The 26,312-nt window shown below is 40.5% G+C and overlaps 1 protein-coding gene across 13 annotated transcripts in view; it reads left to right on the top strand.

The window, feature by feature from the left end:
* The window catches only part of Pard3 (par-3 family cell polarity regulator), a 548,938-nt gene that overhangs the window by 233,063 nt on the left and 289,563 nt on the right, over positions 1 to 26,312 (top strand). For all 13 annotated transcript variants that reach the window (XM_052166623.1, XM_052166619.1, XM_052166621.1 and 10 more), the window contains exons 4-5: positions 4,441 to 4,619; positions 18,240 to 18,371. In XM_052166623.1, the coding sequence (XP_052022583.1) occupies positions 4,441 to 4,619; positions 18,240 to 18,371 (311 nt within the window). The remainder of the gene's footprint in view (positions 1 to 4,440; positions 4,620 to 18,239; positions 18,372 to 26,312) is intronic.

The following is a 26,312-nucleotide window of genomic DNA, read 5'->3' as shown; positions in this document are numbered from 1 at the left end:
ATTCATTGTGTCCTCAAACTCACAGCGATCATCTTGCCTCTGCCTCTGAGGTATTAGGATTAATTGCATACACCACCATACCTGGCTTCACTTTTTGGAAGAGGTCAGGTCCTGAGGTAAACGTTTTGAGAACGACACCAGTCTCAGCCGGTTCATCTGTACTGGTCTTAATCACCAAACCATTCGTGCATGTACTCGCTCCATTAACCAATAGGGCTCCTTTCATCTCTGTTATCACACTTTTGGGATATAAATGGGTGCTGTTACAATCTGCATTTATAATTAGTGTACTGCTTGTCTTCTCCCTGAAGTGAAGAGGCCATCAGTTGAGTATGTAGTTTTTAGAGTGTATTATTCTGCTTTGAAGACAACAGCATTCCTCTCCTTAATAACCGATAGCAACATTTATAGTCATAGGTAGAAATTCAATGCTTTTTCTGATACATTTCTGAATAATAACTTACTGATTTCTGTGGTCACTGAGCCCTGGCTCAGGAGTCTGATCTCTCGTCTGGAACATTGATCTGTGACCACAGCTGGCTGTTCCTGTTGTCTTTTGGAGCCCAGCTTATCAATGAAATAAGTCACACACTTCTCTATTGTGACTAGTACAGAACTCACATTAAAAAATAAAATTATTCAGACCCTCCAAGGGAAGTCGTTGCTTCTAATACACTATTCCTAAACCTCTGTGTTTGTGTAAGCTGCATAAAAATGCCTTATAATTTTCATGCAGCTACAGAACCAAGAAAGAAAAAAAAAAGCAGTAAACTTCCAAGTGCTCATGATTATAGGGAGAAATAATCAGTGCAGAGCTGCACTGGGGTCTTGTTCTTTCATAGTCACTGTGTATATTTTTGGAGTGCAGTGTGATAGTGCTCTGCATATATGATCTGCATTGATGTATGTGTACACACACAGTATAAATAGCATCTACATCTTCTCAAACATCCTTCTTTTACTTGTATTGGGAGTGTTCGGGATCCTTTACTTTTTGCTATTTTGTAATGCACAATAAATGATTTTTGGCTACAACTACCAGAGCATGTTTCATTTTCTGATTGTCTTCTTACCTTACCCCCCCTCCTCCCCCTCGTCCTCTTCCCCCTCCTCTTTCTCCTCCCCTTTCTGGCCTGCAGTGCACACACCCCTTTAAGAGCCACTTATTCATCTTCTTCCTGTGAGTGAGATGGTTTGTTGCTTCTCTCTGTGTCTGGCTTACTTCAGTCATCATAATGCTGGAGTCTTTCCATTTGAGCACAGCAGATGCCACTTCTGTGTTGTGATGACCCAGCTCTACGGCCTCTTAAAGCCTTTGAAACCTGGTGTTTTTACCATAACATACATACATGCATGTATTACTTGTGGATCATGGAAGAATATATATCATGTAAGATTACAGCATTAGCTTAGGGTGTAAAAGTTGAATACACAAGAAAGCAAAGGCCTGCCTGTAAAGTTGGTTGTTATTTTACAGTCAGGTTAGACAAACAGGTGGAGTGCATAGAAGGGGAATGGTCTTGAGCCTTAAGTGACCTCACCATGTACTTTAAACTTTGGCTGTGAGGTTCAATAAAAGTTCTAATTCCTTAGACTATAGGGTATAGTTTCATAATAATGCATTGCCACAAAGATGTGAATTTCCTTTGTTTCAGGTTAACAGGTCAACATAACATTCATGTCTAGGCAGAAATGACAGTTCTATGTAATGGTATAATGGAATCATGTGTGTAATGTGTTCCTCCCACTGTGTTGATATGGGCAAGCAAGTCCAGTGAAATTATAAAGTCTGAGTCTGTTGTGAGATGGAGTATTACTTTCTGTCTTCCTTTTGTGGCAGGTAGTGGGTACTGGTTTTAGCCTTTATGGCTGTGCCCCTGGTAAAGACCTTTTGTGAGCTAGTATGGTATTTATACTCACACACTGGAAGCTAGGGAGGGAGATTGCTGTCAAGACCTGATTATGAAATAGAAAACCCAAAAACCTCAGCACTGACATTACCCAAAACAGGCATTATTGTAATACTTGGGGCTAGTCTAGTCCATTAATTTGGGGAATAATTTTGTTTCTTTCTGGTAAGGGACTTTCCTTATAGTATTAGTACATATTGGTGTTCATGTATGTTGTTATACACCTGTCTCCAAAGTATACAGTTCTTAATCTTTTTTTATTTATATATTCATGGGGCCCAGGCCAGCTCCCCTCTCCTTATGTGGCCAAGGATGATCTTGAATCTCTGATTCTCCTGCTTCCACTCCACAAATTCTAGGATTACAGGTGTGCTATTACTCTACCAATGGAGCTAAATCCCTAGCCTCTATTTAATTTTTTTATTGCAAAATTTAAGTAATAGTAGCTGTCACAGGTAATATTTATTTATTTATTTATTTATTTTGAGACAGGGTTTTTCTGTTTAGCCCTGGCTGTCCTGGAACTCACTCTGTAGACCAAGCTCGTCTCAAACTCAGAAATCCATCTGCCTCTGCCTCTGCCTCCTAAGTGCTGGGATTAAAGGCATGCGCCACTACTGCCCAGCATTGTCATAGGTAATTTATACACTTAAAATTCAGAATTACCTCCTCTAATTTTCGTGTATGTGTTCCTCCTATTAAATTGGTTGTGGCTACAACCAGCGTTAAACTAATGAGTTTTTTGTTTGTTTGTTTGTTTGTTTGTTTGTTTGTTTTTGGCTTGGTTAGTGTTATTGACTTGTAGTACTATTACCAACTTTTCATGGTATCGTTGCAAATGTTAAGTTTGGTGTTTATGTGGTTGGTTTGTGGGATTTGATTGGGTCAAAAGTGGTACTGCTTTGTTAGACATGCGTTTTTTTTTGTTGTTGTTGCTGCTGTTGATGTTGGTTGGCCTTTTGAGAAAAGGTCTCACTATGTAGCCCTGGCTATCCTGAAACTCAGTATGTAGACTATGCTGGCCTCAAACTCAGAAATCTACCTGCCTCTGTCTCCCAAGTGCTGGGATTAAAGATATGTGCAGGTGTTTGTTGTAGTTGTTTAAGGTAATGATTAAAACTTGTATCCTAGGTTTCTCTTCTGCTGTGGTTTGACATGCTGCAATGTTACTGACCTGAATCTGTTGCAGATTGTATTATCACAGTTAACTATAGATAGATTCTAAACGGCATGAATATGCTATTAGAATAGTCTTTCATGGAGTGGTTTGTATAGCATGTAGAGGAGGCTTCGATATGCTCATGTGCACTATCAAGACCACTCACTATATTTAGCTTTTCTCCTTGCTGTGACAATATGCCTAATGGAAGCGAACTAAGGAAATGCTTTTTTTTGGGGGGGGGGGCTCACAAGTGTGATGGTACAGTTTACCATGTTGGTAAGTCAGGGCAGCAGCAGTGAGCGGCAGCTGGTCACATGGGGTCCACAGTCAGGAAGCAGAGGGTGAGGAAGATGCTGCTGCTCCACCCACTTTCTCTAAGACTCCAGCCATGATGCCACCTGCTTTCAGAGTGGGTTTTCCCTTCTCATTTAAAACTTTCTGGATGCATCATCATTGGCATGTCCAGAGAGATCTCCTAGAAGAATCTGCATCTATTCAGGTTGCCAATTAAAATCATCTACCACAATCATCTTAAAGAGAAGCAGTAACTGTATGATTTGCATTTTCCTATACTACTTTATTAAAGAAAAGGGTTCTCTTCAGCATAATTCTTCAGTAGACTATCCAAGCATTTTTCTTAATTCTACATTTCTAATTCGGTAGATGCAGTTAAACGTTAGATGAAATAATTTTGTCTTTTGTTGTTGTTGTTGTTGTTGTATCACACAGTGTTTGGGATATTTTATCTAGACATATGGTAAATAAGATCGGTGTGGGTTGTTGCTCTCAGTTTGGTATTTATCACATGACAGGCACTGGCTCTTATTTAGCCCTGTAGTCCCCTTGTCAAGCAGGGTGGTATTTCATCATCGTCCCAGGAGTGGGGATTAAGGTAGAGGGCAGCTGACCTCCTTGCCTAAGTAACCAGGAGGTGAAGCCCAAATACCTGACCAGGCAGCTTTATTCAGAGCTAGACCCTTGCTTCATCTCCCTCACCCTCATCCCTCATGGCTTTTAAAGCCCCAGTAGGATCTGTCTTGGAATGTCCGCCCCTTGTATCTTTTTAAAACCATTACTTGGGCTGGCAATCCCACTCAGCAAATAGAGGCTCCTGCCTCCATGTCTAAAGATCTGAACTCAATCCTAGGATCCCACATGGTAGGAGACACTCAATTAATGCAAGCTGTTTTCTAACCTCCACACATGTGCCATGCTACAGACACACCCACAAACATATGCAGACATGCAATAAATAAATGTGATTAAACTTTAAATTACAAAATAAAAAAAATAGTCTTTGGATTGAATGCATCTTTCCCACTATGGTGTTCATTTCTGCTAAAGCCAATCCTCTCTTTGCATGTGTAGATATGCTTCTTCATGTCCGCCGGAGCAGTGACCCAGCTTTAACTGGCCTCTCCACTTCCATCAGTGATAACAACTTTTCCTCAGAGGAGCCCTCCAGGAAAAACCCCACCCGCTGGTCCACAACAGCTGGGTTTCTCAAGCAGAACACTGCTGGAAGTCCTAAAACCTGCGACAGGAAGGTAAATACCTCCTCTCATTTCTGTAACCCTTGGCTTCTTCTGTCCTTGGTGGCAGTCAAGTGTGGCCATGTGATCCTTGGACATATGCTGTGGCCCTGTGTGAATGTTAGTGATTTTCTCATCCATGTGTAGAGATACTAATGTATAGTTTTTGAATTATCTGGTGAAATTCAGTGCTATATATTGAGTATGGTCATCTGTGGATCCATATTTTGAAATGATAATATATCAGTAGGATTAAAAAGGTAGCCCCTCCCCTTTCTCATGCCTATGCCCCTCCCCTTTTGTCTTCCTCAGTCCCAGGGATGGAAGCCAAGTCCTTAACATGTCAGGAAAGTTCTTTAATGCTGAGCTATAAAAACAACCACTGAAGAAAAACTCTTTGCTTCTGGATTTTTCTCTTTTCTCTTCCTAGGAATTTCTTCTTCCAGGTTTTTGCATGACCTTCTGGAGATATTTTTATACACAAATGAGCAGATCCCTACATTGGCTTAGAAAATGTATCTAAGAACTTATAACATCATTGGCTCAGAAGCATAAAAGCACACTTTGTGGCATTTTAATCTTTTTCTTTCATCATTTAGCCTGAGTTTTCCTTTGTTCAGAGTGGAAGTGTGCTTTCTGGTCATAGTGCAATTTGCTCTTTTGACCTCTGTTACTTAGCCCAATAAATACACTTTAGTCTATTAACCTTGTTTTCAGTGCCCTTCATCACCCAGTCATAGAACCCTTCCCTCCCTCCCGTTCTGCCATGTCTCTAATCTCTTAATGAACTTTAAGCCATGATTTCATTTTTTTATGGGTACATCTCCAGAACAAGAGTCTGTGAGTGTCTTTCACTATAGCCAGTAATTTCACACAGTGTGGCAGGAGAAAAGTGAAGGTGTTACCACACAGTGCTAGTCACATTACTATCAAAGTGGGTATAGCTCGAGATTATTTTTTGACTTACACTTTGCATCTCTGTGAAAGTTCCTAGTGAAGTTTCTTCAATTGTGTTTTACATTCCAATGAAACTCTGTCTTTATTAGTTCAAGTGAAAATAAAAATCCATGGGGAATATATGTATACACACACACACACACACACATACATATATACACACGTATAATATATATAATATAATATATTATATATTATATTATATTTTTGTGCAGTTGCCAGCACAAAGACAATGTAACAATAAAAACCAACAAGAGTCCTTAAAGTGCAAAAGTAGGAGGAAATGTTGCTTTGGGTTGTTGGTGCCCGTGGATTTAGCTGTTAGCCGTACTCTCAAAGACTTTCTAAGGAGCCACATGAGGTTGCCTTCTCATTTAGGGCAGCTTGAGTCTGTGAAGACTTGAAGTGAACTGCCCAAAGAAGCCAAACACAACCCTTAATAGGCCTCGTGACACTTAATTTTTATAAATTTATAAGCCAATGAAGTTTATATTAAAAAAAAATTAAGTTTCATGCAGTCAAGGTTGGCAGGCTAGTGGTGTGAGTGTATCCGGGTTTCTGCTGGTGAAACAGTATCTTTGGCACATGACTTAAGTGTAGTATCAACAAACAGATCTGCTTTTGTCATGTTTGAAACATGAAAGGCTTTAGTACTTAAAATTATTGCGAGATTTCCCACCACTAGATTGAGACCGCAGAATCATTTGTATGCAGACTCCTACTTGCTGAGGCTCCAGGGAGCCATCATCCTCCTTCCCACTTCTGCGGCAGAGCAAGGCATGCAAGGGGCATATTGAGACGCTTAGAATAATTAACCAAATGCACTTCTGCCTTTGTAGTAAATAATATGTATCTGTCATGGTGAAACACCTGGGAAACCAGGAGAATAGGATGATATAAAGTCTCCAGCATGGAGATGTCAGTGGTGGGTAGCTACATCACCCCAGACAGACTTTTATCAGATCTCATGGCCAAGAGGCATTAGACTTGATTAGTATTGATAAGGAGCACCAGTGATTAAACACACACACATATGTGTGTATACACACACACACACACACGCACACACATATGTGTACACATGTGCACACATGCACACATACATATCTGCATGCATGTGCACGCACATGCACATGTGCCCTCCTGTGTTGGCTCTGCATGCCTGCATATTCAGCATTTCTACATTTTTCTTCTACTACAAAGATTTTTCTATTTGAATTTTATTAGAGAATGTTTTTAAACAATGAAATATTCCACTGTACAATATGCTCTAATTTATGATCCTTTCTTGGACATTTATTTATTTATCTAGTCTCACATTGTAACTATCCATATTGGAACACAACCTTGAATATATTACTGTCTTTCTTAGAAATAGTGACATGTCCAACAAGCCTTTTGTCTCCCATACAGAAGAGTACTCAGTGTTGCAAATGGCCAGGCTTCCCAAAGGAAAGGCCTGGATTGATACAAGCCCCTAGATGATATTGTGTCCTCACAGGATATATAGAGATAATGGATAACATTGTATTTCTCTTGTTTAAGTTCTCAATTATTAATTCACTAATCTTGTCTAAATTACATACTGGGGACTGAAGAGATGGCTCAGTGGTTAGGAGCACTAGCTGCTCTTACAGAGGACCCAGGTTTGATTTCCATCACCCATGTGATGGCTCTCAACTGGAGTCTGTTAATTATAGTTGCAGTAGATTCAATGCCTTTTGTTTTGTTTTGTTTTTTTTTTTTTTTTTTTGCCTCCATGGGCACAGATATATAGGTGGTGCACAGATATGTATACAGGCAAAATACCAGTACACATAAAATAAAAATAAAAAATTATATGCCATTAGTACTCTAAAAGATTTTCATATCTCTAACAATCAATCAATCAATCAATCAATCAATCTATCAATCATCCATCTACCTACCTATATACCTACCTACCTACAAGCAGGAGGAGGCACTTAGTGGAGCCTGCTAGCAGGCAGTTGAGTGGATATGACTACACTGCCACAGTGCGGTGTGAAAGCAGAGGCCTCCCATGAGATATTGACACATCCATGAGTCATTTACCTCCTCCCTCAGAAATTAAACTGCAGTAGATTTAGCATGAAACTGCGAGTTGGCAAATTTCCAAGAAAAATCCTTATCCAATTAGTGGAGGGGGAAGAGAGCGGTAATAAAAACACCTCACTCTGCTGCCTATGGCTTTTTAAGTAATTTATTGATTTTTGAGAGAGAGAGAGAGAGAGAGGGGGGGGCTTTTGAATATATATACAATCATCTCTTAGCTTACTTATTTAGTGTCTAGGTATATTCTTAAGACTATGTGACACATATAGCCACTTGGAAAGGAGAAAAGGAGATTTCTAACTTAGGACTCTGCTATCTCTCTTTCTTCTTTGAGAAATGGGAGCTCTTTCTCCAGAGAAAGAGAGGGAGGGAGAGAGAAAGACTGATTTTATGAAATCATAGCAAAATAGAATCTGGAACATATATTTGCTTTTGTGACATTTAGCTCCCTTTCATACTTGGATAATACACTTAATCATTTTCAAACTCAAATCAATTAAAATTAACTATTTTATTAGCTCATTTTCTAGCCAAGACATCCCATGGACAGTGTCTGAGGACAGGACAAGACAGACAAGGTTGTCCTCTGGTCTCCACCCATGTGAACCTGCATATATTCAAGTCCATTTCTACACACAAGCCTGAATACACATGCCCTTGTACACAAGTATATAAAACATAATATCTTAGTGTGCCGCCCCCCCCCCCCCCCCAGCAGCTGGCTGTGAAGAAGAATCTATTCTTTAGTTATCTATGAGTTAAATTTAGGGGCAGGTGCTGTAGTAATCTCCAATCCACCTCACCCTCCCTCATCTCCATGACTTCCAAGGAGGTCCTGCTCAGACCCAGATCTTAGGCTGCTTTTTGCAACATTTGTAACATTTGGGGTTTTTTCCCCCTGTTGAATAGTTCTACACCTATGAGTTCCCCTCTGTTTTATGTATTAAAAGACTTTAAATTCAACCCAGTGCCACTTGGAGCTTTTAGTTAGTGGCAGCTATAATCATCAGGACAATAGCTTGACTCCAAATGCTGAGCTCACCTGGTCCCACCGTCAGTCCTATTTCATCTGTTTCTCTGTTACATTTAGCCGGCTTCCGTGTACTTTAGACAGTACAATTTGTGCTTAAAATTATGACGTTTAAAGGTCTGGGATACAATACTTTACCATATATAAGTAGAAATCGAGATTGAAGTTGGGTTTTTCACGAATACCTCCAGAGCCACATAAGACTCAAGGGAAAGCGAGTGAGCTACAGCAGCTTTCTGAGAAGCTTGGACTATGAAATAATACCAGGTAGACAATATTGACTTTAAAGGTCTCAGTCTTTATCCACTTCCAAGTATCTTGGCCTTATTTCATCTTTTAAAACTGGCTTTCATGTTTAACTTGCTGATTTAACTTGTAAATTCAACTATTTTATGTCACAGAGTTAGATCCAGCCATTAATCGCCCCGCCAGTGAGCACTCTCGATGTGGATCTTCTTGGAGCATCCTTAGTGCTATTATGTTGGCTGCCTTTGGAGAAGTGCCCTTTCCCTTGGATTTTAGCAACGTGGGAAGAAAAGGGGTCTTCATGTGTGCTAGTCAGATTCACTTGACTATAACAAGGTAGATGAAGGAGTCAGTTCTAAAGAAAACAGAAACACAAAGGTTTGTTTTGGCTCATACTTCTGGGTGGGGTAGGTCTGAGCATGTGGGAAGGGCTGTGACCCACGGTGGAATCCTATAGTAGGTCACACTGCTGACTTCATCATAGGAGGCAGAGAGGTGTGAGTGGAACTGATGTCTGGTCCCCTCAAAAGACAGTGACCTCAAAGCTTCAGTAAGACCCTCTTTCTACACATCCAAGCACTTTTTGACAGTGCCACCTTCAGATCCAGTATTTTAATGAACATGTGTCTTGGGTGCGTCTTAGTCCACAGTTAGCTTTATTTCAAAGCACTGTGGTCTTTCCGTGTATCATGAGCTACAGCTCATAAGATCAAGTCTGAGTTATTGGTACCATTGCTTTTCCTACTTTATTAATGAGAAGTCAGAGACTTGGTGAGTTGAAATAATTGGCTTAATGGTTGAAGACAATGAAGTTATAACATGAGTTCAGTTTGTCCACGTTTAATTCTGTTCTCACTCCTGAGATAGATTTTAGTTGATAGACTGCTTGCCTGGCATCATAAAGGGCCAGGTTCTACCCTCAGGAGCACATACAACTCACATGTTAGGCCCACATCTGTAACTCCTGGGAGATGGAAGCAGGAAAATCAGGAATTCAAGGCCATCCTTGCCTACCCAGCAAGTTCAAAACCAGCCTGGGGTAGAGATGTGTTTCATGAATCTGTAAATGAATTGATGAATAAAACAAATAAGTGTTGAAAAATAGATTCTATTTTTCTGAGATTATGAGTTTAGCTCCGTGATTGAATGTATGCCTAATTTTCTAAGGTCATGAGTTTGAACCCCGGCATATAAACAGATAAAAATTCTGGCCTGTTAACAATGTGTACCACCTTTTGATATACTCTGAGGTTTGGTAAATGGCCAAATACCTTTTAAGTTGAATATTTCCAACTATAAAGCATTTCATATTTTTTTTATAAGCAACTTTATTCACTAATACTAGAACAAGTCTTAAACCTCAACAAGTCTGTCCTGGATTAATCTTTCTAGTCTTGGGTCACAATGCTCTAACTTTGTGCTGGAGAGACAGCAGAGGACCCCAGGTTTCCTTCCTGGCACCCATGTCAGCTAGCTCACAGCTATAGGTCTCAGGAATTGGATGCCCTCTTCAGTCCTCTGAGGGTACTCACAGTACTCCAAGGGTACTGCCCCACCCCACACACTTATAATTAAACATAAAAGATGTGTTAACTTCATTAGTATCATCTTTAATAACCTCTCATGCCAGCTGATTTCTGCTCCCTTTCATGCTACTTTTGTTGGGTCTCTTTCTCTGTTCTTCATATTATTTGTATTACTTAATATTATGTAAACTTTAAAAAGATTCCCTGTACCCACCCCTTACTTCAGAGACATGATTTCTTATTGTAACTTGGGGAGAGTGGTTTCTGTGAGTATCCGTGCCCTGCTCAGAGAACCCACCTTGTCTGCCAGAATGATTTTTGGACTTTAGAGGCTCTGCCTCCATTTCTTCACACCTCCTGCTTCCTGTGGAAAGGTGTCATTCTCAAATGCGCATCTCCAGAAGCAGCCCTTTCATTCTGTGAGCAGTGGTATGCAGGGTAAGATTATGACAGGAAGAAGCATTTTTAGAAATGTGTCCATGGGCCTGGCTTACCTGAGGAAACATTTGGAAGCTGAAAGCTGAAGAAAATATCGATGGGCTGACAGTGTGGGAGCTTGCACTAAAATTCCCCCACCTGTTCTGTCATTCCGTCTAGACCTTTTAACCTGAAATTTCTTAGGAAAGAAGTGTTAATACTTTGCTTTGGCATATTGGCAGCATATGGCACAACTACCTTGATTTTGGAATGATTTCTTTAAATCTACATCAGGTGAAAAATCTGTAGGTGAATTCATACGAAGACTTAGCGGTATGTGTGGATGATGTATGCATAGATTTGTATGTATGGATGAGGTACCGTAGACCTGGCACCTGCTGGTCACTTCCTCCGCCTGCTTCCTAGCATGCTGCTTACTTCCCTTGGCATTATGCTAAAAGGTTTTGAGGCAGCATGCAATTTTATTTCTACTATTTGATTTGAGATAAAAACATCATGAGTTGTGTGTTTATGAAAGAAACTTAATTGTGGGCAGATGCTTCTTGCCTTCAGCTTCAGAAGTATACAATACTGTAGAATGTTTCTTCATTGCTTTAGACTTTCATTTGTTTGCAGAGTTAAATTGTGGTAATCAAATAATGTTCTTTGTCTTATTGTAGCTCAAGAAGATGAGCTAGGGAGTCGGGTGTGGCTCAATGAAAGAGCATTTGCCAAGACCTAGGTTCTACCTTCAGCAAGACAGCTTTTCTCCCCTGAGAACTTTCACACACACACACACACACACACTCACTCACTCACTCCCAGACTTCTAGGAGTGTTCTGTATTTAGTCTGATGTGCAGTGCTTTGTTTTTATTTCTCCTTTTACAATTAGTTGAAAGAATTGACCTGGGCAGTTCATTGTCAGCTTGGCACAGGTTAAAATTGCCGAGAGAGAGAGAGAGAGAGAGAGAGAGAGAGAGAGAGAGAGAGAGAGAGAGAGATATCTTAGTTGAGAAACAGCCACCAATAATATTAGCCTGTAGGGAAGTTTGTAGTTGTGTGTGTGTGTGCGCGCGCGCGCGCGCGCGTGTGTGTGTGTGTGTGTGTGTGTGTGTGTGTGAGAGAGAGAGAGAGAGAGAGAGAGAGAGAGAGAGAGAGAGAGAGAGAGATGACTGATGTGGGTATGGTACAGTGGGCTACACCACCCCTGGGGAGGTGGTCCTGGATGGCTTAATAAAACAGGCTGAGTAGGTCATGAGGAACCAGGTAGTAAGCAGCTCTCCTCAGTGGTTTCTGCTTCAGTTCTTGCCTCCAGCTTCCTACCCTGACTTCCCTCAGTGATGGACTGTTCCTCGGAAGTATAAGCTGAAATGAACCCCTTCCTCTCCAAGTTGCTTTTGGTTATGGTGTTTTATCACAGCCTTAGGAACCTAAGATGAGTATGTGGTTAAAATAGTAGTCCAGCTTTCTCTGGTATGACATTGGCTGATTGTTTAATGTGGCCAATCTGGGGAAGTTAAGTGCCCCTGTGGCTTTCTTTGAAAGACCTTGAAAATGAGACAATGAAAGTTTTTATTACCACTGGCTATTCAACAGTTCTGTTTTGTAGTATATTGGAAGTCAGCAGAAAATACTTTTATAACTCAGCAGAAAAATGTAAATTTCCCTTTTGGTTTGTTCTTCTCACTGCCATTGGCATGTTTTCCAAGAAAAAGAAGAGCTTCTCACTTTCATGTAGAAAGAGGTTCTTGTCCTAAGATACAGTTTTCCAGCTGATACGTTGATGTGGATCTCTGAAGACTAGATAGTATGTGCTGGTGTCCAGCCATCACTACCATAAATATAATTTGTCAGCAGGGACTGCATAATTGTTTTGCTACACGTGTGTATAAAAACTTAGGGAGGGGAGCTGGAGAGATGGCTCAGGGGTTAAGAGTACTGATTGCTGAATGCTTATAACCATCTGTAATAGGATATGATGCCCTCTTCTGGCATGTCTGAAGAGAGCTACAATATGTGTGTGTGTGTGTGTATGTATATACGTATATGTGTGTGTATGTATGTATATATGTATATATATGTATATATGTATATTTGTGTATATGTATATGTGTGTATATGTATATGTGTGTATATATATGTAGATACACACACACACACACATATATATATATATAATAAATCTTAAAAGAACAAAAAACTTAGCAGGTTGGGGGTATAGGAATTGCTGGGTATCTATAAGTAGCTGAAGAGGGAGTTGTGCCTTCTTTCTATGCAGAAACCCTTGAGGAATGGGGTGCAGTGGCAGATACCCCAAGGAACTGCCTGTTGGTCCACACCTTGCTGTGCATGTTTTATAACTTGTCTGGTTGGTTTCTTTCTTCAGATAGATGGGGTTTACATTGGATGCTCTCTAGCATCCCTCCAGCATCAAAAGAGTACTGTCTACTATGTAGAGCCCAGAGTTGATCCCTGGCACTGGAAAGCAAAAACTGCATAAGAAAATTTCCTGACATTCTGGGCTACTGAACAAAATGAGAAACAATTGGGCAAGTTGCTCCAAGCATAAGAGTCTAAGAGTTCATGTGTTTGTCACTGAATGTCAGGTCTGCTGGCTTCTGAGACATCTAGGGATCTTGTAGCTTTAGTTGTCTTCCTGAATCTCTAGTTCTGCCCAGCCCTCCATGTTTCTAGCCCATGCTCCTGGCATTGTGGGGAAGGTGGGCTGTCAGGTTTCTGAGATAAAGCTGGTGTCAGGCAGTGGATGGTGCTGTGGAATTTCCTTTTGTTGAATTGTGATTGGCTTCAGGGGAAGTATAGCAGAACACCCCTCCCTGACTTCCCTGGAAGAGGTCGATCCCACAAGCAGCCTGCCCGGGAGCTGGAAGTTAATATGCATTTCCCAGGCTGGGGACTTTTCACACCTGCTGATGCCATTGAAGCATTCATGACTGGAGAGTCCCGATCATAGCTGCAACACCTGCTTCTCTGACAAGAGGGACCTCCCTCCTGAAGACTAGTGACTGTTTGGGGCAGCCTCTTATGTGGAAATTTTATATGATAATGTTAAGAAAAGGATAGTAGAAACCCATATTATTTTTCGTATCTAATATTTTAGATAAAGTCCTAACTTAACTGTAATAAATCATTGCTTGTCATTAGCAAACTTAGTGGTCATTACTGTTTTATAGTTTAATAAATCATTATGATATCTGCACTGTCCAAGATCCATCCATCCATCCATCCATCCATTCATTCATTCATTCATTCACTCTGCAGCCTAAACTGGCCAGGACCATGCTATGTAGTTACTCAGGATGGCCTCAAACCTGCTGTGATCCTTCTGCCTTGGTCTTCCTTGTACCAGGATTACAGGCGTGTGCTAACATGCTCAGCATATTTTTATATGATGACAAAAATATCTAAAGAAAAAATTTGCTCTTTGAATATTTACTAGTGTATAGAATTTTTGTATTACTTTGATCAGGGAGTGAAATAGATTTAAAAGGATGTTTTCTAATTTATTATTATTGTTTGGTGGAGTTTGGAGCAAAGAAGATTTTATAGCTTAGTTTTCCTCTCTTTAAGTTGGGGCATATAAGACTGAAAAGACTTCTTTATGTTTCCATTGATTGATTGATTGATTGATTGATTGATTGTATAAGTGCTTTTCTGTGTGTATACTCACATGTCAGAAAGAGAACAACAGGTGCCCTTATAGTGGTCTTGAGCTACCATTTGATTGCTGGGAATTGAACTCAGGACCTCTGGAAGAGCAACCAGTGGTCTTAACTACTGAGCCATCTCTCCAGTCCTGAAGATACTATGATTGGGAAGTTTTCACATTTGGTAGTTAGAATCTACAAACAATTATATGTGGTCTGTCGTAGATAAGGTTAAGACAGCTATATTTTAAAATATCATCCCCAAATGTGTTTCAAATAAAAATAGAAGTGTACTATACACACTTCAATGGATAGTCATGACCAACCGCATTGTGTTGTCATAGAGCAAAATCATTTCCTATTTGATGTTTCCCCATATGTTCTCCTCATAAACCCAGAATGCACTTCCAGGTCCATGCTTCTGTATGTACTCAACTACAACTTTAAGTAAGGTTATGTAGAAGAACATGTCTAAGATGTTAGAGCCTGCATGATATTATTAATACAGTAAAAGATGTTTAATGGGAATTAAACTATATTTTCAGCCCTCCTTACTCACCTGGTCATTGTTTAAAAGTGCTGTGATTTGCATGTCTTTATACATGCATCAATGCATGGATCTAACTTTGACTTGGTGAATTAGGAACACTTTTACTGTGGGAAGGTAATATCTGTTTTACTTTTCTTTTGACCTTTAGGCATAATTTCCCTTAACAGGATCATCTGTCAGTAGTGCCCTGTGTATGAGCTATGTCCTAATCGAGTTAAGTGGAGAACTGATTCACCATTTTTAGATGTAATTACAGAAAATCACATTTGCCATAGGCATTGTAAAAGTGCAGGTATGACATTAAACTGAAATGAGTAAATATGTCTCTAAGTAAAATCTGAAAGTGCAGTCCTGACATTTGTGCTGAGGTTTATCTTAAGACCCTTTGTACCACCCCCTTAGCAACTTTAAAACTTACAAGAGAGTCCTCTTCACATTCCAGGATTCCCAAAACATGTGAAACACGAAACAAAACATACCCAAGGAAGGAGTCCACATCGGGGCAGACTACCGTGCTCATTTCTGGGGTTAAAGGTGAATGATGACTGTGTCCAGGCTTCAGTGCCATGGTACAAATAACAACCACGAAAACTAAACTTTGAGTTAAAAGTTAGAATACCACAGTAACAGAAAGCATGGAGAGTTAACCGGCTTTGAAGAATGATAAGTTTTTCCTCAGTAGATGTGTCTTAGAAATTGGACTCAGGAAAAACCAGTGGAAGTAGAGAGAGGTGTGATAGGCAGCCAGCATGGCTGTCTGAAGGTTCTCCTGGTCAACACAGGTACAGTGTGATCTTGCACATGCTGTAGAAAGGTCTGCCCAGGGATAGCTTAGAACATGTTGGAGAGGGTGAGGCTGGGGCAAGTGTCTGTCTGGCAACCAGTGCAGTAGTTGTGTGCATAGGAGGTATGAATTACAGTTGGAGTGGGATCCTGACAGAGGAGGTTGGGTCAAGAGGTGTTGGCAGCTGTAAGGGTTGTAGGAAAAGTGGAGAGGAGCGTTAGATCAGAAGCTTTCAGGAGGGGCCACGTCAGTGTAGGCTGTTTAGTTTTAGACCTTTTCTTCATGCTGCTTTCTTCCCGGTCCATGCCCACTCTTGCCTTGCTGTCTCGTCGGCCATCACACAGGCTCTGTTTTGCTCTAGTATCTCATTCTGCCACCATGACTTTGCAGCTTTCTGAAGTTGCAAGTTTGCTGTCATTGGCTATCTCCGTTGGTTTCTCTGAAACACAGTTCCAACCTGTAGATTTTTCAGTCCCTCTGTTCAGTGTTTTGTGCTCTAAGTAAGAAAGTGTTAAAAATTACCTCAGATGTTAGGGAGAGAACAGAGCTGGCCTGTAGCTGGCCGCAGCTCCACCATTCTTGACATGAAAGTCAGACCAAATCACTCTTCTCTTTGTGGATTTTTGGCATGAGCCCCAGAGCCTGTGCAAGAGGAGCAAATGCTACTCACCACTGAGCCATCTCTTTAGCCCATTAGCCACCAAGTTTTAAAAGATGACTTCATTTTTATGAGTTAATTCCAATAAAAGTTTTCTGAATGTGCTTATCAAAGTTTGTGTTGGTAAATGTAGGTTTGTTTATTTTCTTGAGATAAATCCAGGACTATCTTATGCTTGCTGTAGTTTGTGATAGAATTCTATAAAAGAAGAAGAGAACTGTGTCCTGGCCGACCATTCCAAGGTCTCTGGTGTACATCCTCTTATCCTATTGCTTTGTTTCTTTTTTTTTGTGATATTTGTGGATAATGTGTTTAAAATAATGGTAGGCTAGGAAGAGTAATGGGTGAAGTGCTTGCTGCACATGCGTGAGGGTCAGAGTTCGCATCCTCAGAACCCATGTAAACAAAGAGCTGGTCATGACAGCACACATGCTTGTAACCGCAGGAAACACTGAGGGAGAAGGCAAAACAGGTAAATCTCAAGGGCTCACTGGCAAGGGTGTGCCAGAAATTCAGAGGGGGATGGGGTAGAGGGAGAGGGAGGGATGGGAGGAGAGGGGGGTAGAGAGAGAGTGTCTCAAAAGATGTGGTAGGGACACATAGAAGAGGACTACTAAAGTTGAACTCTGGCCTCCACACACATGCCCACAGACAAGCTTACTTGCAAATACACACACACACACACACACACACACACACACACACACACACACAGAGTGGGGGGGAAGGGACAGAGAGAGACAGACAGAGACACAGAGATATTGAATAAATAATAATAAATATTGCATAGTGTATTTACAGTTATTATAGAGACTATTATAGTTCTTTTAACTTCTCACACAATCTGAGTTGAGCTGAGGGCAGCAGTTTTAAAGGGTTCTTGTTGGAAATACTTTATATTTAGTTATTGACCTAAAAAAAAAAAAAACCCTCTTCTTTATTTCACCTTAGGTTTTCCCTTTCTTCTCAGAAAATTGAAATCAATTTTTGTAGCTCAAACGTTAAAACCTGTTGTTACAGTGTAGTATTTGAAAAGCAGCATTCAGTACTGCATTGCATTTGGTGATTCTATGGTGAATTGAAAATTTAGTAAACAAATCCTCATGTAAAGACATTGCTTGTCATAACCATGTCAGAATGATCAATATTTGTCTATCATGTAACCAGTATTATGATAGGCTGGCATTTCCTTAATATTTAAGTTAATCTTGACAGTAAGCTTGGGAAGTAAGTAACAGAAAAACCCAAAGAAACTTCAATCTTTTGTCCAAAACTTCAAGAATCTAAAGAAGAATGAAATGTAGTTTTTTTCTTGTTTTCACCATTTTGATAACTCATAGACAATAGTCATGATATTGGAAAAGAATAAAAGAAAAAATTCCTAGGTCGAAAGTGTAAATCTCTAGGAAGGCTACCTTTTAAATTTATATTTGGATAGAGATTGATTTGAGTGAGAGCATGGGAAATGGAAGTTCTTGGCCTACTGTGTGCACTTTGTATAGCTTCTTCTTTCTATCTGCCTACTGTGTGCACTTTGTATAGCTTTCTCATGCTATCCTCATAAAATTTCTTCATTCTACTATTCTGTATTGACTTGGAAAAATACTTCAAATATACAGACTAATTTTCCTTGACCTCAGAAAACCCAAGTAGGTCATTATTTTGTAAGGTCCATGTTTTTTGTTTTTTGTTTTAAAAAGATGCCTTTTTGTTTCATTTTTTAATAGAAAGATGAAAACTATAGAAGTCTCCCACGGGATCCCAGTAGCTGGTCCAACCAGTTCCAGCGAGACAACGCCCGCTCCTCTCTGAGTGCCAGCCACCCAATGGTAGACCGGTGGCTGGAGAAGCAAGAACAGGTAAAGTATCATGTCCTTGCTGTACTTCACTGGCTGACAGCCAGCCTTTGGGAACATGTGGTACATGACATTTTTTATTACAGTGTGTGTAGAAAAAAATGGCAACCCAGGTCTCTGAAAGGCGATGATTTAATCACCGAAATACATCTTTGGTCTCACAAGTGACATCGTTTTTTCTTTGTAATTTTGATATGAAAAGTTTGTCTTTGTCAAAAGGTGTTGAGCAGAGAGGCCATGTACCTTTTCATTTCTATTCAAAGACTCTGAGCCTCTGTTTGCCTCTCTGGAGGCCATTTGAAATACTTGATAGGTAGCATATGAAGAAAATGGAACCCTTCTGTCTTGAGCTTAGAGTATCTGCCCCTCAGAGGTTTGACAAATGATCCATTCACTAAATCTGGCACAAACAAGACTATACCTGGAGGAAGACGCCGGAACTTTCTCATCAACAGTAAAATCAGTAACACCCAACTCTACTTACTGGGCCAAGCACCACAAACAGAAAACACAGCAAAAGTCAGATTATGTTTTTTGCTGGAAGCAAGCACTCTCGTTCCGGCAGGAGAGAAAGAACAGATTCTGTTTTCCTTGATGGAGCTTCCCTCGAGCTACCCTCATAACTGTGATTTGCTTAGTTAAATGTTCTCTGTTTTCAATGCTTGAGGTCCCTTCCAAAGCTTACCCTTCTCTTCTGTTTTGCTATTGAAAACAATGAGGAGAATTACATCCTGTGGGTATAAAAATGTGAGGTCCTCTGCTTTGACGACTTGGGGTCAGCAGGGTTGAACTGATGTCTGTCTTTCCATAGAGCTGTCATTTGAACTGAGGAGGTTGGCAAGTTTTAAATTTCATGTCTGGTAGGTTTTGTCTTTGCTCATTTCTACTGAAGAGCTTGTTGCTCATATTCATATTCTCTCTCTGTCTCTCTCCCTGTCTGTCTCTGTCTCTGTCTCTGTCTCTCTCTCTCTCTCTCTCTTTCTCTGTCATAGTTGTGACCACCAGCAGCTTTGCCAATGTTATAAACAGCAGGCATGTGTAGCACAAATAAATGCTTTACTGAAGGCAGGTATCTTGGTCCTTGTGGAGGGACTGATTTGCATAACGGGGCATGGAGAAGTCTTTCACTCTGAGGTTATCGGTGGATTTTACTTCTACAACATAGCAGAGGTGATGGACTTCAGAGCCTCTGCACTAGGGGTAGGCTAGACTCTATCTCTAGACACATGGTCTGGCTTTAAGGTGATTTACCTTGCTCAGAATAGTTCTGTCTAGGTCCTAAATGAGACACTCAGGAAGCTGAGGGCTGTACATCTTTCAGAAAGCATCCTTTTTAATGTTAATCTTAGGATCTCTTTCTTTTGAGCCTTCTCAGAGGAAGCAGGAGAGACTTAAAAGTGGCTTGGTTTGTTGTGCTTTGAAGTTTCCTCTGAGAATCCAGGAAACCAAAAGAGCCAGAAACTCCAAGTTTCCATATTGGGGAGTAGTTTAAGAAGTTGGAAATCTTTCCAGCCATATCATTTTCCTGACTGTGCATAGAGTATTTTTTTTTAATATTGGCCGATAATGGGTCATAAGCTGACTTTGTTCCTGTTTCTTTGTGCTTTATTGCAACTGATAAAATCTACATACCAGTCAGCACAAACCTTATAAGCTCTTGACTGGAAGACGTTAGGGACAGAAAGAAGAGACCTGAAGGGAATGTAAGCTAATTGGGAGCCTGCCATTTTCATTCTTTGTCTGGAACAGGCCTGAACCCAATTAGCAGAGGCAGAGAGCAGAGCTACACGGTACCTCCAGCTGCCATTTCCGCACTGTGCTGGGAGTGACTGCCCTGGCCTTTGGAGAAAACCCTATGTTTTAGGGTTCTTTGCATCAAGGAAAACTTCACTTAATTGGCAGAATGTGCTGAAGAATAAAAACTTACTTGAATGTTTGGTGAGGATACAATTCTACTGGCTTAGTCTCTTCCCAGCCCTCAAGAAACCCATTCATTACTCGGTGGAACACCCAAAATCTCAGTGCCAGGAGTTTTAGAATTGACAGAGCTGTGTCATATGCATGTGTGGGCACATGCACATGTGTGTTTTAACTTGATGCAGTGAACTGGCAGGTGTCATAGGTAGACAGGTGTGGCTCCTGTTTATACAAAGTTAACCACAGTCACTTTATCGACAGATCACCTTTAAGGTTTGTGGTCTCCTCTTCCCAAGTGCTTACTAAATTTACATCTTCTCCAGATTAAAGGAAAGAAAGAAACAGAAGAAAGCCTGATTTTTACGAACATCTAGAACTACCCAGATGACACAAAGCAAAATAAGTTTCCTGCGTATGAAATGATCTTTATTTTGTAATTACAAAATTAGGAAATGGTTTTCTCAGAAATCTGATTATAGCAGCTGTGGACTGACTAGTGATGTGACTCATGGGTCATAATACGAAACCATGGAAGAAGCCCCGTGGAGGCTCAGAGTGGAGCAGTCACGGTTCTGCTGCGGCCACCATTCCTGGGAACTAAGGCTCAGTTCTGGTGCTGCCAAATGTTGATTGGAAAAATGCAAGTTCCTTGCCACTAAATCTGAAAATATGTACTGTTTTCTATTAAAAAGAAAGAGATTTATTAATACTATTTCTCATTTGGCAAAGATTTGCAAAATGTGTGCTGAAGGAAAACGTAATTGCTTTTCTGCAGCAGCCCTGAGTGTAGAAAGTTAAAACCATCGAGACCGTTCTAGAATTAAATTTAGTCATTATGATAGAATGCTAGACACTTTATTATAGCAGAAATCTATCCTATTCACAAAATCACTGAAAATAAAACCAAAACCAACATTTTAGGAGCATCGCCTTCTTGCCCCTGCTGTTGCCATATTGCAAATGATAATAAATGACCGTGCTTATGAGGCAATTTAAAATTATTTGTTTTAGAGTATGGTGATTGGTAGGCTCCACGTATAGGGATCACACATTATTTTCCATGATTCCTGCATATTTTCTGAGTCTATCCCCAATGTCCTGTGGAGAGCAGGAGTGGAGAAGGGCCCTGATGCTTGCTCTGCTCAGAACACCTCACCTTCCTGGGGAAGCCTTCCTGGTCACTGGCAGGGCACTTGGTTTCTCCTGAGAGAAAAGAAGCATTTTTACCCTTTCACATACTGAGCAACATGAGCCAATAGTTAATTTGTGATGTGTGTGTCAGCACCGGAAACCTGCACTTCAGACAAGCATACGTGCCTGTGACTCTCAGTTTGCCTGCTGTGTAGGAGCTCTGTAGGTTGCCTACTGTACCTGTGCAAATGGGAACTGAAGCTGTTCTGTAGCTTTGGGCTACAGGTTGGGCTACAGGTTGAATGACGTCACCTGCGTTTAGTGCAGGTTCAGGTCAGTGCTGTGACATTTGTGGGAGGCTGCTTCCCTTTCTCTTCATTTTTAGGCAAGACAGGTTCATTCATGGAATCCTGAGTAATCTTTTAGGAAGTGCTGGGGCTAGAACCCACAACCTTGCATATGGCAGGCAAGTGCTCTGCTGTTGAGCTACAGCCCTGCTGATACTGTCTTGAATTGCATTTTCCTTTAGCACCATTTGGAATGCTGAGCTGGCTCACTGCCATCCCCAGTGTTCATCCTTTCAGGACTGGATTCTTGCTCCAGTGGCATCTCTTCGGAATTAGAATGCAGTTTAATCTTCTTAAATCGTTATTAGTTTTCTTCTGAAGAGTATAATCAGACATAAGAATTAATTTAGTGTTAGTCCTTGTACCCATTTTTATATCTCCTTTTGTTTGAGACTTGGAGGTATGTGTGTATGTGTGTGTGTTTGTGTGTGTGTGTGTGCGTGCGCGCGCGCGCTGTGTGTGCGTGCTGTGTGGTGTGTGTGGTGTGTGTGTGTACACGTACACATGCCTTCTGATCACCTCTACTTGGTACTTGCTAAGCATAGGGCCTCAGTGATCTGATGGAGCTGGGAGGCAGCTGCCACTCATTCACTTGTAGAGCCCTTCAAAGGCTGCTTTTCAGGACTGTTTTTCTTTATCTATCTATCATCTATCTATCTATCTATCTGTCTGTCTGTCTGTCTGTCTGTCTATCTGTCTATCATCTTGTCTATCTCTATCATCTATCTATTGATAATCTATCAGCTATTATCTTTCATCTCTATATATTATTTATCATCTATCTATCTATCATCTACCTACCTACCTATCATTTGCCATCTCTCTGTTCATCTATCTACCTATCATCTATTACACATCTATCTATCTATCATCTATCTATCTATCTATCTATCTATCTATCATCAATCTATAATCTATCATCTACCTATTTATCTGTTATCTATCTCATCTTCCATATCTGTCCATCCATCCATCTACCTACCTATCTATCATCTATCCATCAGCTACCTATCGTCTGTTTGTCTATCATCTATCTATAATCTATCATAATATATCTATCTATCTATCTATCTATCTATCTATCTATCTATCTATCATCTTTATATATTATTTATCTATCCATCTATCATCTATCTATAATCTATCATCTACCTATTTATCTGTAATATATCTATCATCTATCTGTCCATCCATCCGTCTACCTGTCTATCTATCCATCTATATATCTGACTTTTCTGCCTTCATTGCTCTGTGAGATTACACGTATGTACCACCAAACCCAACTTAATGCAGTCTAGGGGACAACACTTAGACCTTCATGCTTATTAGGCAAGCACTGTACCAACTGAGCTGCATCCCTCGGCCTGTTTTGTCCTTTTTACTGGCCATGATCACTATCTTCTGCTCCTTCTTTGATTGATGGAGCTGAGAGCCTGCAGGGAGCCAGGAGGTGAGTCAGAAATTCTCAGCAAAAACTGTCAGGTGGTGTATGGAGTGACAGTTGTGGAGTCTTAGTGTTCACTGCTTTTCTTACAGTAATACACCATTATAGATCTTGCAGATTGGATAAGGACACAGCATTTTATAAATCCTTGACATTCTGGTGCCTTTTTCTGTGCTCACTGCAGTAGGCCCTTGTTGGAGCTTTGTGCTCGGATGACGAGGAAAGATGTGTCTGTTTCCTATATGCATTGCATCGTTCACACCTCTGCTTCTCACTCTTTAACATTTGCTCGTTAAGGAGAGGTAGACCTACTATTCATTTTAGGAATATTAGTCAGAAAATTACATCAACATTTCTATTTTTTTCGAGGCAGGGTTTCTCTATGTAGCCCTGGCTGTCCTGGAACTCACTCTGTAGATCAGGCTGGCCTCGAACTCAAAAAATCTGCCTGCCTCTGCCTCCCAAGTGCTAGGATTAAAGGCATGCACCACCATTGCCTGGCTAGCATGTCTATCTTATAATATATTCTTCTCAATACCTATTTCTCATACTCTGACTAGAGAATATGAATCATTTAAAAGACATTAAAAAACTTATTTTTATTTTGGGTAGAGACAGTTTTTTGGTGGTTGTTTTTGTTTAATCCGTTCCCATGTAGGCTTTTCCTACCATGATCAACTTGGTCTTGGAGCTGTCCTGAAAATGTCTCTTTTAAGTGTTCACATGATTCATTCACTGGTTTTGTTTTTTGCCACTTGTGTGGCCTGCGATATTTCTTTGATGGTTCTGTATTGATGAAGGACTTTTTTCCCCCTTTGCTTCTTCTGATGTTCAGGTCTGGGGTGACACCCTTGTGAGTGCTTCTAAAGTACTCTACCAACTCAGTAGTCTCTCTAGCACAAGCTAAATCAGACTTTTTAAGTAGCTGAGAAAACTACCTAGGGATTAAAGTACTGGAGAGAAATGTGGTTATTTATACAACAATCAGCTGAAGAGGTTGGTGGGCTGGGACATTTGAATTTCTTTTCACACATGGCAGTGTTTTTTATCTTTTCTAAGCTAAGCACACACTAGTTGCTAATTTTGATGATTTAATATTTACATGGCTGGGAGATGGAGGAGCCTCAACACACACACACACACACACACACACACACACACACACACACACACACACACACTCACTCACTCTTCTTTAAGAGTTGCAATTTCTAAGTTGAGAAATGAAACTGTAATGTTGATGTTTGTTGGTATTAGTTGAGCCCTCTGGTAACCATGTTTCTTATCCTGGTCAGTGCTTTCAGTTCACAGAAGAAATTCATTAACTGGCCTTTCATGCTTTAACTTTTACTTAGACAGTAGAAGTATGGTGGGATGGTACCCTATTCCCCCTTAGATGTCCTGATTTGCCTGTGGGCTCTCACTCTGCCCTTGTTCCTCTAAAGAAACAATGGTCTCCGGTGTGCCAAGGTCTTCACTTCCCTCCTGCCTGCCTTGTCCAGTTTCTCCGTTGCAAATCTATTTGCTCCAGTCTTTCCTTCAGTGGGTGTTTGTTCAACTAGATGCCCCCTCTAAGCCTTCCTCACACAGGCTCTGTCTCTTAGAGTACAGAAGCTTGGGTCCTCCTTTGTCTTATAAAGGGTCCATGACAGATCCTTCCCCTCAGGTTGACATCTGTGTTTCTGTTCACCACCCTCCCCCTGGCTACATTACCAACGTGAGCTCGCCTAGTGTCCATGTAGATGCAGCCCAGTCACCATGCTTTCGCTCTCCGTAGCATTCAGCAGTAGGGAAGCTGACCACTAAGAATGGCCACCACATACCCATACATTTTATTTGAGATTTGTCCAGTTATACCATTGACAGTTCTTGACAACACTGGTTGTTGTGTAGCACCTGCCTGTGACAGACAAGACTGAAGACATATTACAGAGGAAAGGCCCGAGGGCTGAAGGGAGACAGAAAGTCTGTCTGTGCGAAGCCGTGTTCCCACTTTGAAAGTGATGGAGGGTACTGCCTTTCTTATCTAAGTGTTGGCCTGTGCGCTTCCTTGGGGACAGCCTCCTAATTGAACTAGGATGTGAGTGCTAAGCAGCTTGCTCCGTCAGCTGCCCCTGCCGGTCTCTGTGTGTCCTAATGAGATCTTCTGATTGAGAGCTGGTCCTGTTTAATCCTGCTTTGCTTGACCCAGTTAAGTGAGGTTCTTAAAGGACATAAGGGAGGGAAAAAAGGAAAACCCAAAAATGTTGATGTAAGTCCAAGACACCTGTCAATTTCATTATCAAGAAAGTATTAAATTATTCTTCATGTCTAAAACTACAGTGAATTTCCTGCTTCCTTTGCAAATGGTATTTGAATGAAATATTTGATTGTGTTGGGTAATTTATGAACATTAGAGTTGGATCTAACAGTTAGCACACTGTAGTGAAAACACTGTGATTTTTCTGAGAGTTTTTTTGTTTTTCTTTAGATCCAGGGGTTTCTTCATTCTCATTAGAATGTAAATGCATTGTTCCATCATTTATGGTTGCAAGCTGAAAAATTTTACCTTTAGAGACATTTGTTTGCTTTTTCCTCACTATAGGGAGGAAAATATGTTTATTTTTTATGTATATATTTTTTATTTATATGTTTTTGTGTTCGTTTATATAAATTACATATACTATAAATTCTGACACACCATCAATATGCTTTGCATAAAATTTAGCCTCTTGTGACCATTTTCTCTAGTCAACTCTCCTGAGAAACACTTCTCATATGTATAGATATTTGATATGAAGACCATGTTGTGATTTTTGAAATTCCTTTCTGTTTGCCTATGAGTTTGCCACATGTGTGCAGGTAGGTACATGCAAGGGTCAGAAGAGGGGATTATATTACTAAGAATGGAGTTCCAGGTGGTTGTGAATGAGCACTGATAATCGCTGAGCCATTTTAAATTATTTTCTAATTTTTTAAAAAAATATATTTAATTTTATTTAATGTGTTTACAATGTTTATCTGCCATTTGCATGCAGTACCCACCGAGGCCAGAAGAGGGCAGCAGAGTTCCTGGAACTGGAGTTAAAGTCAATCCTTAGCTGTCATGTGGATCTGGGAATTGAA

The sequence above is a fragment of the Apodemus sylvaticus genome, chromosome 21 (genome assembly GCF_947179515.1).
Source record: "Apodemus sylvaticus chromosome 21, mApoSyl1.1, whole genome shotgun sequence".
Lineage (NCBI taxonomy): Eukaryota > Metazoa > Chordata > Mammalia > Rodentia > Muridae > Apodemus > Apodemus sylvaticus.
Note: the sequence above shows the minus strand (reverse complement) of the source record. Positions and strands in the feature narration are given on the sequence as shown.